This window comes from Ambystoma mexicanum, chromosome 2q (genome assembly GCF_040938575.1).
Source record: "Ambystoma mexicanum isolate Mex_15411 chromosome 2q, UKY_AmexF1_1, whole genome shotgun sequence".
Classification (NCBI taxonomy): Eukaryota; Metazoa; Chordata; class Amphibia; order Caudata; family Ambystomatidae; genus Ambystoma; species Ambystoma mexicanum.
In genome coordinates this window covers 1,354,627,805-1,354,643,900 of record NC_090924.1, presented here as the reverse complement: position 1 = coordinate 1,354,643,900, position 16,096 = coordinate 1,354,627,805, and the positions used below count along the sequence as shown (strand labels likewise).

The following is a 16,096-nucleotide window of genomic DNA, read 5'->3' as shown; positions in this document are numbered from 1 at the left end:
ATCCTCTCTGTAGTATCCTCAGGGTACCGCCTACCGGTCCCTTCCCCTCCTCCTTCCTCTCCTCCACTCCCACATATTGGGACGGCAACTCTGTTGGCGGAGATTCCGTCGCTCGTCGAGAGCCAGGCAGTGGAAGAAGTCCCAACCTCCAAGAGAGGCTTGGGCTTTTATTCCAGGATTTTGGCCATACAAAAGAAGAACCAGGCTGGCCTGAGAGTTGTGTTAGACCTATCCACCCTCAACCCCTCCCTCCCTCTTCAAAAATTCAAGATGGTAATGCCATTGCTCATTGCAGAGACACTAGACAGGGGAGACTGGATGTGCTCCCTGGATCTGAAGGACGCCCTATATGGCAGCCTCATCGCTCCTTCCTACATTTCAGGATCATGGGCTGCCATTTCCAGTACAAGGTACTACCCTTTGGCATCAACTCAGCCCCCAGGATATTCACCAGACTCATAAATGCGGTGGCAGCTCTCCTCAGGGCCCAAGGCCACCATGTCTACCCGTACTTGGACGACTGGCTTGTGAGGACGAGATCTCTGGAGGGAGTTACCCACACCTCCCCCGCAGTTATGAATACACTCCATGACCTGGGGTTTACTATCAACCTCAGGAAATCTCAGCTGCAGCCCAAACTGAACCTCACCTTACTGTGCCTCATCTGGGATGCAAACTCCGAGAAGGTCTTTCACTCGGAGGACAAGATCACGGCCATCTGAGTTACCAGCACTTATTGGGTATCGTGGCAGCGATTCTATTCGCCGGGCCCCACACCAGGCTCAGGATGAGGAGGTTACAGCTGCACTTCTCAGCCTTATGGAATCAGGAGAAGGGCTCCCAAGCAGACCTGGTCAGCATACCTTCTTCTCTCCACTCGGACCTTACATGGTGGTCCAAGGACTGCAACCTTGCAGGCTGGCAAGCCATTCCGTCAACCGACCCCGAAGGTCACCATCACTACAGAATCCTCCCTGGAGGGCTGGGGTGCCACCCTGTACAATCTCTGCATCCATGGAGTGGACCCTGCAGGAGCAGGAGTCAAATATCAATTGGCTGGAGCTCAGGGCCATCTAGCTAGCCCTCAGAGCCTGCCTTCCTCTCATTGGATGCAGGACAGTCCTTATCCCGACCGACAACTCCACAAGCAGGGGATTACCAGGTCCCCTCTGCTGTGCAGCTTAGCAGTCCGCATGTGGGAATGGGCAAGGGAGAACAGCTTCCTCACAGCCGTCCACCTCCCGCGGGAGGCCAACTTGGAAGCGGACAGACTCAGCAGACTGTGTGCGGACGATTAAGAATGGCAATTGAATGACCAGGTGCTGCAGGTGATCTTCAACACATGGGGCCACTCTCATGTGGATCTATTTGCCTCATGGAAGAACAGGAAGTGTCCTCAGTTTGCATCTTGGTAGGGGCAAGGCCCTGGCTCCTCGGGCGGCGCATTGAGATTCCATGGGAGGGCATGACCGCTTATGCCTTTCCTCCCACACCCCTGATCCCCAGGGTAATACGCAGGATAAAAGAAGCTTGTCACTGTTAGGCAGAATCCTGTGCAGTTCCCTTGGGGAACACTGCAAAAAGATTAAGACTACAGGAGCAGCAGTAAACCTGGTATCTAATTGATCTGATTTACCTGGTAGCTGTGGCTGAGCAGTCAGACTTCTCTCAAGAAGAGTAAGGCAGTATGCAGAGTATACACAATAGGGCCAAAACACAGTAGAGCAAACAAACACTGACCAGAGCTTTGTATAAAAAGTATAGTTATTTATTTAAAACACACTTTAGGCAATACACTAGCACTCTCAATGAAAAGTAAGTTAAAACACAGTCAGGTAAAGTATACACACCTCCCTTGATAACTATCAGACAAGTCAGGGTTAAAGCACAACTATTTGTTAAGACAGAAGTGAGCGCTTAACCTAGATGGCACTCCAATAGTTTAGGTTAAAAAGGGAGAGAAAAGGCAGAGCATAAAATAAAACAGTTCCCAACACTTTTAAGAGTTCAGTGCAAGGGGAGAAAGGCAGGTTATACTGTAGAGCCATAGTTCATAGGCCAGGCCCACTTTAAATAGAGCAAAGCGAAATGTGCCCAGGATCACATGGTTTAAAGTGCACTGAAAGTCTCTGCAGAGTGTTCAAAAAGAGGTTGGGTTGATTCAAAAGATATAGTTAGAAGGTCTGGAGCCAACCCAGTTTAGAAGCCAAGGATTTAAGGGTTACCTTTAGCAATCTGTCGAAAGGGAGGCTCAGACAGGATACAGTACCTTAAAGAGAAAGGAAGCTCCAGCGGGGGCAGTTACTGGCAGTGGTTGAAGTTGGTGGTTCCGACCAGGGGAAGAGAAGATCTCGTCGAGGAGGAAACGTGGAGTCGTTGCACTGCACAGGGATGAAACCAGCCGTGGAGTTCTCGATTAAAAGGTGCAGTCCTTTTATTCTCGGTCAAAAGTGGTGAGCTTGGCTTTCCGGCCGCCGGGGTGCTTGTCACGGCCGAATCGACCAAGTGACGTCTTTGGAAGCGAAAAAGGGCAAACTGGTTGGTCCTACCAGCTCAAAGGGAGAAGACTCTCCAGCAGAAGATCTTCTCTTGTCGTTGGAAAAGTGGTGAGTTTGTTGCAGCAGGGCTTCACCGGTGGTGTCGTCGGTTGCAGGTGGCTCAGCTTCTTCCCTTTTCAGATCCTTAGGTCCTGTGGCTACTTCTGAAGTTCCAGTCCCAAAGGCCCTGCTTTTATGCAGAAAAACCCCCACTCATCAGCCTAGCTGTCAATCACACATGCTAAGTGGTGAGCCGGGTGGCTCACCACTGGGCCAATCAGAGTAGAGTGCGACTTTGGTTGCTAAGGCAACGCAGTCCAGGGTGCCAATTCCCCCTCTCCACCCTTCCTGTGGAACCCAGACAGAGTGGCACCATTTGGAGGGCTTCTGTGGAGAAGCCCGCCAAAAATAGTGGAACAAAGGGCTCAACCTTGGTCAGAGTTACAGAGACGGAGACAGACGCCATTTTAGAATTGAGTTCTGGCAAAAAGACCCAACAGGTGATTTAATATTAAATAAATAAACCGGCGGTATCTTTAACTTTGCACCAAAAAGTGGTGCATTTAAAATCAATGGGAAAATCCCATAGAGAATATTCCGGTGGAATATTTCGCATGGTAACCACTGCCACCAGCCAGAAACTCGACGAGGGGGGAGCGGGACAGTGCCCCCTCGAAAACAGACCCAGGGGCAATCGAATTACCCCTTACCAGTTCTTCCACAATATGATGGTTTGTACTGGTTCTGTTCACAATTTTGGACTAGTAAAGCCAATGGTGACTTTACATGCCCTGGGAGACAGTAGTCAGTCCCAGGTTATGGAGTCTGTTTGGGGGTCACTGTGACAACCCTGTGGTACTGCACTGAGGGTGCTGTGTACCACACATACAGAAAAACAGATGATACCCTACGGAGTAAAAAGAAACCCCGTAGCCCATAAACACAAAACAAGTCAAAGACATACCTCAAATTATGTCTAAGAGTGGGAGTAAAAGAGTCTCACTCTTAGCAGGAGAAAAAAACAAACCCCAAAAATCCAGCAAAGCTGCTGGGGATCTCACTAGGTTTGGGAAATTAGCCTTATAAGAGAATTCTCCCCAACAGTTACCTCAGCATCATTTTGATAGCCCTGTGGTGGCCGGCGATTCATGGTTCTCTGAGCTGCTCAGCCTCACAGACAGAATACCCCTTCCGCTAGGCCCAGCATAGACCCCCTTACGTGCACGCTAGACGATGTGCTCTCCTTCTCGGCACACCTCGCTCACTCAGGCGTGGAGGTGGACACATGTTGCACCTATCTGGCAGCCATAGGAGCTTACCGAAATTCGGAGAAGGAAACCTTTTCCTCTTCCAACCCGGTAATCAAGAAGCATTTGACAGACCTGTCCAAGCCTTACCCGCCCATCAAGAAGCCACACCCAGTGTGGGACCTCAATTTGTTGTTGAGCGCCTTAGCGCACAAACCCTTTTGAGCCAATGGCGTCCGCGGACATCAGGCTGGTCACCATTAAAGCAGACTTGCTAGTGGGTTTGGCCCCGCTCGCAGAGTCAGCGAAATCCAGGCTCTAAAGGCCTCAGAGCCCTATACCATTTTCCACAGGGATAAGGTGGTCCTGCGGATTCACCGGGCTTTCCTGCCTAAGGTACCCTCTGCGTTCCATTTTAACAAGGAAATTGTCTTGCCCGTGTTTTTCGCTGACCCCAAGGACGATGTGCAGAGTCTTACACTGTCTGGATGTCTGGCACACTCTGAAATTCTATCTGGACAGGACCAGCGCTTCCACAAGTCGGACGCTCTATTTGTCACCTTTAGAGGATCCAGGCCGCCATGGCCTGAGCCCATGTAGTAGAGAGGTGTCTGGACGGAGCTCCCGTCATGATCCTGCTGCAGATCCTTTACACTATGGATAAATGGTACTATATCCTATCCCAAATGAACCCATTGATGTGCAAAGCCATTTTCCAGCCCTACAAAGCAACAGCAATCAAAATCGGAGCTGAATGACTGAGGAAATCGCTGGTGTGCCGGGGCCCCGGGGAGCCCAAGATGGCGACGACTGCCGCGACTTGGCTGTGAGAGAGAGGAGGGGCTGAGACTGGCGAGGAGTTTCTCCTGCCCGAAACAACGAGGGACGAATGCTGCAGCCCCTGCTTTGAAGAGCGTTACTGTGACCACAGACGAGCGGGAGACTCGTACCCTACCTGACTCTGCTGAGACGTCATACACGGTAGAAGACGGGCACCTACTGTGAGATCCCTAACAGAAAGAGACAGCAAGCCCTGAACCCCATGGCAGACCAGACGAGGCTGGCGTGCCGTCTAAAGTGACCTGAGAGGAGTGGAACAGGCAGCGTCTACTGCCAGATAGACGCTGAAACTGGGGGTAAGTTTGGCCGGGGTAGAACAAGGAACGAACTAAGACCACAGCTGCAACCTCGCCAAGCACCAAATTAAGACCGCAGCACAGCTTTCGACGGCCCTGGGGAGGGAGAACAGCCCATCTGGTAATAGATAACGCCCCACCATAGCCTCGACCATTATGAGACCTGAGGCACATTTATAGGAGCGGAAGCGCCGGAGGCAAGGCGCGATGTGTATAGACAATTGCACGGACACAGAGAGACGAGCCAAGCACAGAAACAGAGCCAGAGTTTAATGCAGCATATTCTATCCTAAACAAGCTACCCAAGACAGCACCAGTACCCGATGTGGAGGCACTGAGATACATTACGTAGCCCTACTCTGACCAGTTAAATTGTAATATTGCAGTACACGCTGACTCCCAGGCCAGATGAGCGTCCCACTAAGACCGCATGAAGGATAGAACCCAAGGCAGATACACCGAGGCATACTCTGCAAAACCATAACTGAGTAGTAGCGCACCATATTGGTAGTGTCAGAGGGCGATAACGCAATAAAGGACACAAGGCACGTGTCCATCAATACAGTGAATACTGGAGCACAAACAGAAGGCGCAATAAGACAGCTGGCACTCAAGAGGGGGCCCTGGCAATGAACAAGGAGACCTCAGACTGTGCACAAATGGTATGACGCATCCCCCCTGTCAGGAAAACAGGCACGCAAGAGAACAGCACTGGTGAGTGCACTACTGAATGAAGGTGAGACAGTGCGACAGGAGCATGCTGTAACACCGGGAGCAGCAACACCACTGGCAGGAAGATATTTGAGTAACGAGGCAACTCAGACAGGGGGAACATGTGACACTGGAACTGGTGCTCTCTGTTCATGGCCCACAATACGGGACATACCCTGGTGAGAAGGGGTATACTGTAGTATCTGAAAGGGAAATCGAATAGCCAGGACAAAGCGAGCAGCAATTCTGGTAAGGGCGCTGGACATTCTCATTCTGTCTTGTACTGTGCAAGCGAGACTTACAAGAAGCGGGCCGCTGAACCTTCACTGGGGATAGACCAGTCACGTATTGAAGGCGCAGAAAAGACTTGCACAGAACAAGTAATAGCGCAACACTGCGCCAACCTGCTGAACGCCCTGGGTTACTGTCCAGACAGGACTTGAATGCGGGAGGCTGCATAGCCTCACGCCAAGCTACGATAAACACTGCCCTCAGCACAGCTGCAATTGCGCCAAACTACAAACAACTTGACCACGGAAGATGATGACCTGGCCGAGATCTATACCGACTGGTGCTTGCTTGCCGCACGCCTAGAAACAACCTTACTCATTGTCAAGAAGCATAGGCAACAGCCCACAGTTAGCCTACCCTGACACCAACGAAGAAGGGCATGTCCCCACCCAAGGGGACCAAGAAGGCTACAATCGTGGACTCCTACACTGCAGCCAAGACCTGCGAACCTGTGCTGAGCAACGCTGGGGCACAGAGTGACCAGATGGCCCGTGAAGATGGCAACAAAGAAGTCTAACTGCTGGAAGCTATAGCGGCGCTGCAAGCCATTAATAGACACGGAAATTGGAGCAGTGAAGTTGGATATGCAACTAATGCAACAGGACATCCGCAATCTGGCGGAAAGAGTGGCTGTTACCGAGACCGGACTGAAGGAAACAGAGACCTCTTTTGTCTCGATTAAGGCCAAGCTGTGACAGTTAAACCTTAAATACATGTTGATGTACCCATCCCGGCTGAAGGTGATATAAAAGGGAAGGGCTGTCTTTTTGGAAACTATACTCTGGTTGCGGCCAACATGTGGCTGGAGCACAACAACTTGGCTAGAGGAGAGGAAACTGTCACATGAGTTGCACCCAGTCCAGTGGAGGAGATGGGAGCTGGGGTGCATGGTGGATCTCCTACAAATTTCTGTTTGGGGTTAATTGACATATGCCAAATGCTCACTGTAGACGTGTTGAATAATTAAGTTGACAGGAAGACTGTTGGACCTCCTGACCAGGGCTCACCGGTCTAACCCACAAGGTGATAATTGCCGGCCTGTTGCCGGTGCAACACAACCCGCACGCAAAGACCTGGATGGGCCATAGCGGTGCGGGGGCACCCGAGCACCGCAGGAACGTAGCGGCAGCTGCGTGTAGTTATTTAGTTATGTTTGTTGTTCGAAATGTTATACGCACTTCACATGAAATGGCAGAAGGGGAGAAATGGTCATTAATGAGAGCGATCAGTGGAAGGTGGCTTGGTTTGCTGGGATGGAGGAGGGAGATGGTTGTGTGCTCAGTGGGGGGGGGGGCAGCGAATGGGTGGAAGGAGGCAGGGAAATAACAGTGTAGAAATATGGCTACTAATATTAAGGTACTAACTTGGAACATTAGAGGGATGGGCTCATACTTGAGAAATCGAAATTGTCGATCGCTTTATTGCAAGAGACACATCTCACGAAAGGCACTATGGATAAGGTGATAGAATATTGGGGTGACAGGGATACAGAGCCACGTACTCCAAATCTGCCTGAGGCGTATTTACCTGGATAAATGTTAATGTACCCTTCCAGTTGCTGGGGATGGAGGCAGACACGGAGGGCAGATACCTGATACTACGAGGCTACATTGAGCAAACGAAAATATGTATAGTAAACTCCTACTTCACCAATCATGGGATCCCATCGCACCTCAGCACAGTGTATGCCAAAATAGCCCCATTCCGGGAATGTTTCTTCATTTGTGGGGGAGACATTATAATTGTGTTAGGGATCTAGACCTAGACAGGTCTACCATACCAAAGAGCCCGGTGGCGACAGCCTCCGGAGCACCCAACACGACAATAGAGAACCTAGACTTAGCAGATGTATGGAGATATATGTTATGTTATGATATGGCATTTATAACGTGCCTATAGACAGGTGTGCAGAGAACTGCACCCCTCCGATCGTGGCTATTCTTATTATTCTCTGCCCCATGGCTTATACACCAGAATTGATTATGTATTTATGGCCAAATACCATATATCACCAATTGAAAAGGCCCAATACCTAGGAAGGTCGGTCTCGGATCACTCCTCACTCCTCCTGGATTGGAAGATGCAGGGACCCAGACCCCCATCCCACAATGGCACATGCCCACTGATGCGCTCACAGACTGGGCAATTAGAGAAAATCTCAAAAACAAATTGGATGAATACATAGAAAGGAATGTGGGTTGCGTCCAGACCTGGAGCACAGTGTGGGAGGCGTTGAAAGTAGTGATAAGGGCGTAGGTTATTGCTAGCGCGGGTGGTATTAGGAAAACATTGAGAACAGATCTGGAGTGATGGGAGGAGGAGATCCATCACATGGAGGCCAACACCCAGGGAACCAGAGAGGAGGAATTGAAATTAGCTGAGACTCGGCGCAGCTGCTAGGAAGCTTGGGGGAGATTGTCGAAATGTTATTACGTTGCAAAAACCACCAGGGTACACGCGGAGGGAGATAGTCCGGGTAGACTGTTGTTGTGGCTGTGCAGGCGGGAGCATCCGAGACGTTTAACGACGGTACTTAAGGATGCCATCGGCACAACCAATAGATCACAACAAGCGATTAATGAAGTCTTTATGGAGTACTATTCCCGCCTGTACATCCATGACACTGAAGGTCCCCAATAGGACATACTGGGCACATTGGAGGAAATAGGACTACCCAAGATAGGCAAAGCACATTGTGAGACACTAGAAAGAGAAATATGTGCTGAAGATGTGAGTGAGGGATTTAAATCACTGGCCACTAGCAACACTCCTGGTAATGACGGACTCCTGCTGGAGTTCTATAAAACATATGCACCGGTCCTGATCCCAGTCCTACACGACGTGTTCAAGAAAGTGTATGACAAAGGGACACTACCAGAGAGCATGAGGGAAACACTAGTGATCCCAATCCCCAAGCCAGGAAAAGCCACGGACAAGTGTGACTCGTACCGCCCACTAGCAATGCTAAACTATGATGTCAAGATATTAACGACCATACTGGCAAAGCGACTATCGAAGGTTGAAGGAGAAATAGTGCATAAGGACCAGAATGGTTTCATACCAGGTCGTAGCACGGCCGAAAACCTGAGAAGACTACAGCATATTATGGCACAAACAGCTGACTCACAGGCACACTATGCAATAATTTCATTAGACGCCATAAAGGCGTTTCATTCGATATACTGGGAATGGCTACTTGCAGTGCTTAAGGAGAATACTTTATTAGATGGGTAAATATACTATAAACCGCACGAGTGGCAAGGGTTAAGTCGGGGAGGGTAGTATCACCATGCTGGGATATTCTGAAAGGAACAAGACAAGGATGCCCGCTATCACCAATATTATGTGGTGGGACTGGAACCGTTAGTCTACTTTAGAAAGCAGTTCTTGGAGGCGTGAATTTGGGTTGGAGGATCTAGCCACCTGATTTCAATATATGCGGACGACGTACTACTGTACTTGAAGGACCGCATCTCAATGTGCCGGTAATACTGGAGGTGCTAGATAACTACGCAAGGGTGTCTGGAATCAGTTTTTTCCGCCGGCAGGACTGAGAGGAAAGAGTGTGGAAGACCTCCCGAGGGTGGGACTAAAGTGGCAGCTAGAAATACCTGGGAGTGAATATTAGACACACATCAGAGTTGATGCACAAGAAAAATACTGCTACTGTGGTGAGAGGCATACGGAAATCCATGAAGTATCCATAATGCTACTATACATAATGGGCAGAGTGGTCGTCACCAAGATGATTATTTTGCCGCGGTTTCTATACTACTTTCATAAAGTACACTGTTATAGCAGTGCCTCATTCTTTCGACTACTGCAGGTGCTGCTGCGGGAGTTCATGTGGGGCACCGCATGGCACAAATTGTTGCTGGCCACACTGACTCTGCCATATAGGGAGGGAGGGATACAGTTGCCGAACTTGGAGAAATATTATCTAGCGGCACAACTCAGCTTTGTGACCAGATGGCTCTCAGATGAGACCACGTCGGAGACTGCACTACTATGGCAGTTAGTGGCTCCAGCACAGCTAAAAGAAGTATTGTGGGTGCCACTGGACTGCCTGTGGATTCCCCCATGATAGTAATACTGGTAAGGCAAGTGTGGAACAGAGTCAGGGTGCTAATGCAGCTCAGGCAACCCTACTTTCCTGAGATTCCAATAGCCGCTGATGTTTTGCAAAATCGACACAGATTTAGCAGTGGTGACGTACTGGAAAAGGTGGGGTATCTACACCTGGGGAGATATGCACGATGAAGGCGTGTTCAGAGGGTTTGAATAGCTGCGGACAAAGAGGGATTGCCGGGGGGGCAGTTCCTATGGTACCAGAAGGTTAGACAGGTGGCTAAAAAGAGATGGGATAGGTGGTAGAAAGTACCGTAAGCGGCCCCCTTGCTGACCCTAATTTACAGTCTAAGTGATTGCTGGAGACCAGTGTCCAGAATATACCGTCATTTGGCGGATAGACTTAACCCCTAGCGCATGTCTTTGAACATTTCAAAAAATGTCTTTGAAAGCCAGATGGGAGACCGATCTAGAAGGAGGTATAACTGAGAAGGAATGGGAGAGAGCACTGATGGTTTCTGATTGTCAGTTTGGGTTCCTTGCTAATTGTGATAGGAAGTTGGGTTGCGCAGGCTAACAATTCAGCATCAGGTATGTGGTGTTGGGGCAGACTGGTCACAATCGTAGTGGATAGGCATTCCGTTGATATGTTAGCTGATAGGATGCAAGTCTTCGGAGGGCAATGATCTTGTTGCAGGGATAAAACAGGGATTTCCGTTGGAGAGTCATCAACAAGGCAGGTTGGTATTTACTCTTTTGGATGCCGAAATGGTCTAATGTCCACATCTAGTGATTTTGACCATTGGCCTTTTGGGGGTTATTTATTTGCATTTCCTCGTTTCGTCAGACTTTTGCTTAGGAATCGGTACGCCAGATTGTGAAGTCATAAGGAGTTGATTTGCATGCAGAGGCATCGCAGATTTTAGAGTGTATGTAGCCATGTGGTCTAAATTTGTCAGCAGGAGGTATTGGAAATGGGGGGCGGAAAGGTGATAGGAAATGTGCAGGCAGTGCTTGCATCTGAACAGCACTTGCAGGCACTGCCACGAGGCGCATGACTCCTAGTATTAGAGTCCTGGCTGAGGTGGGCGGAGCTAGGTTGCCACTGGGAAAAGATATTATGTGCGGTTGTTTAGTTTCAGCGGTTAACGCTATAATCACAGTCTTAATTTTAACATGGTATTTTTGATGGGTTGCCCAGAACATGGTAGCATGATTCACATGATTGTCCTGTGACATGGTCTGCTTATTTTATACAGAGATTTTAGAATTCCTAATGGTGCTACACAGGATGCTTCTTTCAATGGACTTGCTTGTTGCCCTTTTGGGGATTATCTACAAGGAATCCACATTCCACACATCTTAATGGTCAAGCTGATTAATAATCTTCATGTTACCTGCAGTTTCATATTGGCTTCATTTTTTAAGGGGTGTTGACCAAAAAGATTTCCTCTCAAAATGGTCTCCTTTGAAAGTGTTGAGATGAAGTAGGAGCTCTTTGTGGTTTCTCAAGCCTTCGTACCAATGGTATTGCTTTCCCACCCTTGATAATAAATGGTCTTGCTCAGCAATGTGGACCTTACACTCTAAAGCTGTTAGTGTTTTCATTCCTACACTCCAACAAAATATTACTTGTAATTTGTGGAGGGAGGAAAATGTATAAAAAATGTACAATAAATGCTTATTTTTATCAAGTAATGTACTGCCTTTATCTGCGTGTAACTTAGAAATAATAATTACATCTATTCTCATCAGGTTTTGACGTAACTACTGCGTTTTCCTTCTATAGGGGAAGAAGGTGATTGACAAGCTACGTGACATGCATATACATTTCACAGTAATGAAGGGACTTATCGGTGAAGAGAGCAAAGCAACAAGATGTCAAGTGGTTAATATTGCTGCAGAAATCTTGTACAAAAGTGGAAGTTTAGATGGTGCGTTCTGGGTGCTTAAAGGTAAGCTTACCTCTTCTCCCATCCCTCAACTCCTCCCATCCCTCAACTCCGAACCATATTTGGAGTCATCTAAAGTGTGTCTATTGTGGGTAGGAGGCACATGGCCTGTGTTAAACCTTGTTTTTCGTAGGCATATAGTTTCCTGGTCGGAGCTCAAGAACATGGAATATGATGGGTTTCCTGACAAAGGTGACATAAGCCTACACTGGATTATCAGAGCTAATTGGGAGGACATCGTCTTTTGGCTTTGGGATCAAGGTAATTTCACCCTGGAAAGCAAATTAGTATTTAAATATACAGAACCCTGGTTTCTCAAATCAAAGTTGCCATTAAAGGAGGGTACCTGCTCTATTTTCCGGGTTGACTCTGCAGTAAACTACAAGGTAGTATCGGAACCGATCTAGAGGCGGCCAACAAATGTCCCTGAGCAACCGTATCTTTAAAAAGATTATTTTAAAAATTCTTCTTACACCAAAACGATTCTCTCATGATATGATAAGGCATTTATAACGCGCCTATACACAAGTGTTTCAAGGCGCGACGAGGCAAGGGAGGGGGAATAGAGGGACGACAGACGACGATCCTACTAGGCCGGGTGCCATTCAGAATGTGCATGTGCATGGGAAGGGGGAGGGGAAAGTGCGGGGGGAGAGGGAGGGGACAGTGCAGTACATGGGATAATAGAATAAATAACAATAGAAAAGTATGGCCAGCAGGTGGCAAGTGCAAGGGTAAAAGGGTAAGTGGAGGCATCAGGTGTCACGTGCTGGTTGTGGAGACTGTAGGGATACAGAAACAGTCCTAAGTGCGGGGGTTGCCAGGAAGACAGTGCAGGTGTGCGACTGGCGGAGAAGGGGACCTGGGCATGGGATCAGAGGGTGGCCAGGTAAACTAATGCAATTTCAATATCCGCCAGGAAATCAGCAGGGGAGAGGAGGAGAGAAAGCAGAAGCGAAGAGAAAGGTTTTGAGGTGCTTCTGGAACTGGAGATGGTTCTCCTCAAGTTTCAGGGGGCAGGGAGGCTGTAGAAAGTGATCTATCACCAACTCGTTGCTTGGAGAAGCGACAGACCCTGAGGGAGTTGGAGGCGGAAGAGCGAAGAGCTCGAAGAAAGATTTTTAGGAAGAGAGAGTTGAAGGTATAGAGGCCCCAGTCCCTAGAAGGCCTTGTGGGCAATGCAGAGGATTTTGAACTTAATCCTCGCAGCCACTGGGAGCCAGTGCAGAGATTTCAGTCCTGGAGAGATGCGATCCCTGGGATTGAGGCCAAGGACAAATCTCGCAGTGCGATTCTGGATGAGACTTCAGAATAAATCTCACAATGTTGTGAATTCTTCACAGCGATCCGGTGAAACCTAACTACCGTAAGGTAAGTGAACAGTTGCATCAGAACATTCTGTTTCAAGACAGAGGTATGATGATTTAGCATTCACACTTAATATCTACAAATCAATTTCATTATCATCATAATACTTTATTTCGGCGTGTTAAGCTATAAAAGTCAAGCATTTAAAAATGTCATAATTCTTAAAATTTCATGATGATCATTATTCATACTCCTCGACTCCAAGAAATACTATATCCCTAAAACATTATCAATCGAGTTCAATAAAACAGAAATTAAATATTAAATACAGATCTTAGTTATAATCTGGAATAAAGATAAAACGTTTTTTTTTTTAAACGCATCACACAAATTTTAAGTCTGCTTTTAAGAAGCATTTTCAATATAACTTGACACAGCAAAAACTGTGTATAAGTGGTTTGAATGTTTGCACAAATCTTCAGATGAGTTCAAAGTTTGAGCTCCAGGATTAAATCAGTTTAAAGAATGGCCTACTAAAGGAATTTAAATCCCCTGCTGCATCTTCCTTGTTTTTCATCCCGAAAAATGGCACAACAGAATTGAGTCTGCTTGGATTTCAGGGGACTCGATCAAGAAAATGGTTGGGGACAAGTACTCCTTATCTTTGATTAAGGACATATTGGAAGCTGTACAGGTTATCTTTACTACGTTAGATCTAAAAGGGTCATATCGCCTTATATGGATTATGCTGGGGGAAGAGTAGAAGATCGCCTTTCACCCTCTAGCCATTTTGAATAATCTCTGATGCCCATTCGGACTGACTTTTGCAGAAGTGGTCTGCCAAATACCCTGTCATGATAGCAGAAATGCATTGGCTATGGCAAGGCAATTTGCATAGCTTTGTGTCAAACAGCACTCAGCAACCAAGATACATGTACACTAAAACCCAGGATGTGCAAGAGCTTGCTAAGAATACAAATATATGAAAAGGGGTTTGGGGTAAGCACTTGGAAGCGCCTTATGATTACAAAGAAAGTCAGCAAGCTCCTCATCCACAATTGCTGTAACAGGTATTGCCAACAGTACATCCACATACAGGACAAGCAATGACAGGATCTGTGAGCTAACACCCTGATGGTATTGTACAAGGTAACTTAAAGCCAATGCGCACAAGGACAAGACACACCATCTGGAATGTCAGTGCAGCCAATGAACCCTGCTAAACAAACAGGGACCCATAAAAGCTATAACAGCAAAGGGAGGATAACTTAATACATAAGATTCTGGACAAGTAGGAATATTGCTTACAGAATAGTGAGGAAAACCTAGGCATTCACACAGGAGCGGGATACAACGGCACACCCCACCTAGCAATCAATAGGGAACAAAGAGAGAAGTGCAAGAGAAAACTAGGAACAGACTCCAGAGAAAGTATATGAACAGGAGCATGGAAAACGAAAAAGTGAAAAACCACCTCTCTCGCCACCCAGTGAAGGAAAAGGGTACTAAATAGGAAATCCCTCAATGAGTGCTCTCTACATGATTAAGGTTACAATGCAAAATAGGGAAAGGAATAAAATACACAAACTGGGCTGCACAGGAAAAGAAAACCACTGGAAAGTGCTTACAGCAAAACAGAGGAAAACAGAAAGGAAATCCAGGATGTAGAAAATACTAATAAGCACACTAAATTCAAAATCCAGGAACAAGCAAATAAGAAACTAGACACAACACACAGCATAATAACAAGTGACCAGGCACAAACAGAAGCAATGCAACAATAATTAGTGCTGAACTGACGCAAACTGAGGCTTTTAAAGCTGGCTAACGAGCACATGCCTCAGGTGTGCTGTTTGCGAGCACCTGCCAGCCACAGGGGCTCCTCATCTCCACCCAATCTTGACCTGCATGGATGGAGATAAAGCCGTGGTCCAGGCATTCTGGAAAGCATAGTATTTTGATTAAGGCAGCTTACTGACTACCAAAAACCTGGAATGGATCCGGAAGAGAAGTGACATGGAAAATATGGATTTAGAGCTCCCAAGTTACCACAGCACTGTCACATAAGGTTTCCGAAGGAAATTCGAATAGGGAATAAACCCCAAATCAGGCCCCCAAGTTGCGGGAATGAAAATGAAGGGAGTCATGATAGATCCTGATTTATTGTTCCATTCTGTCATTATCTGTCTTGATGATATTTTGATGGGACAATGCTCTATTTGCTAAGCTGTAGAAGTGGTTCTTTGACACTGCAGCAGTCAAAGACTAGACTCCATCTTTTGGTCCAAGGAATCGTGATTGACCACCCTCCCCCCAGCCTGAAGATCAATATAATTTTTGACTAGCCTGCCCCAGTACTGTTAAGGAAGTCCTATGTTTTCTGGGACAAGACTTTTTACTGTAGGAAGTTCATTCCATTTCTTCACAAAATCTATAACTTGTCTGTTGGAAAAAGGGAGTGATCCTTTCCTGGTCTACAGAGAAGGATGATCAAGATTTTACCATCCTAAAGAATACCTTCACTTTGGCTCCAGTGTTGTGCCAACCGCATACCACAGAGCCTTTTGTAGTTGAAGGTAATGCTTCAGAATGGGCCATTGGAGTAGTCCTTAAGCAAAGACAATCCAATTGTATGCTTACTGTTTGAGAACAGCAATAAACACGTTTTCGAAGGTCTCTGTACACCTAACTATTCAATTAAAGTGGAATGAGCAGTTATATTTGTCTCCTCTTGAACAAATGGGAATATTTTGCATTCAAATGGTCGTGTGTGGCAAGAAACACGTTTTCGAAGGTCTCCGCATATTGAACTATTAATTTAAAGTGAAACTAACAACTATTGAACT

General features: G+C 47.2%; 1 protein-coding gene across 2 annotated transcripts in view; it reads left to right on the top strand.

Annotated features, from left to right (window-relative positions):
• Positions 1 to 16,096, top strand: part of TOPAZ1 (testis and ovary specific TOPAZ 1) — a 2,616,805-nt gene that overhangs the window by 2,323,843 nt on the left and 276,866 nt on the right. For both annotated transcript variants that reach the window (XM_069648829.1, XM_069648828.1), the window contains one exon: positions 11,780 to 11,945. In XM_069648829.1, coding sequence (XP_069504930.1) covers positions 11,780 to 11,945 — 166 coding nt within the window. The remainder of the gene's footprint in view (positions 1 to 11,779; positions 11,946 to 16,096) is intronic.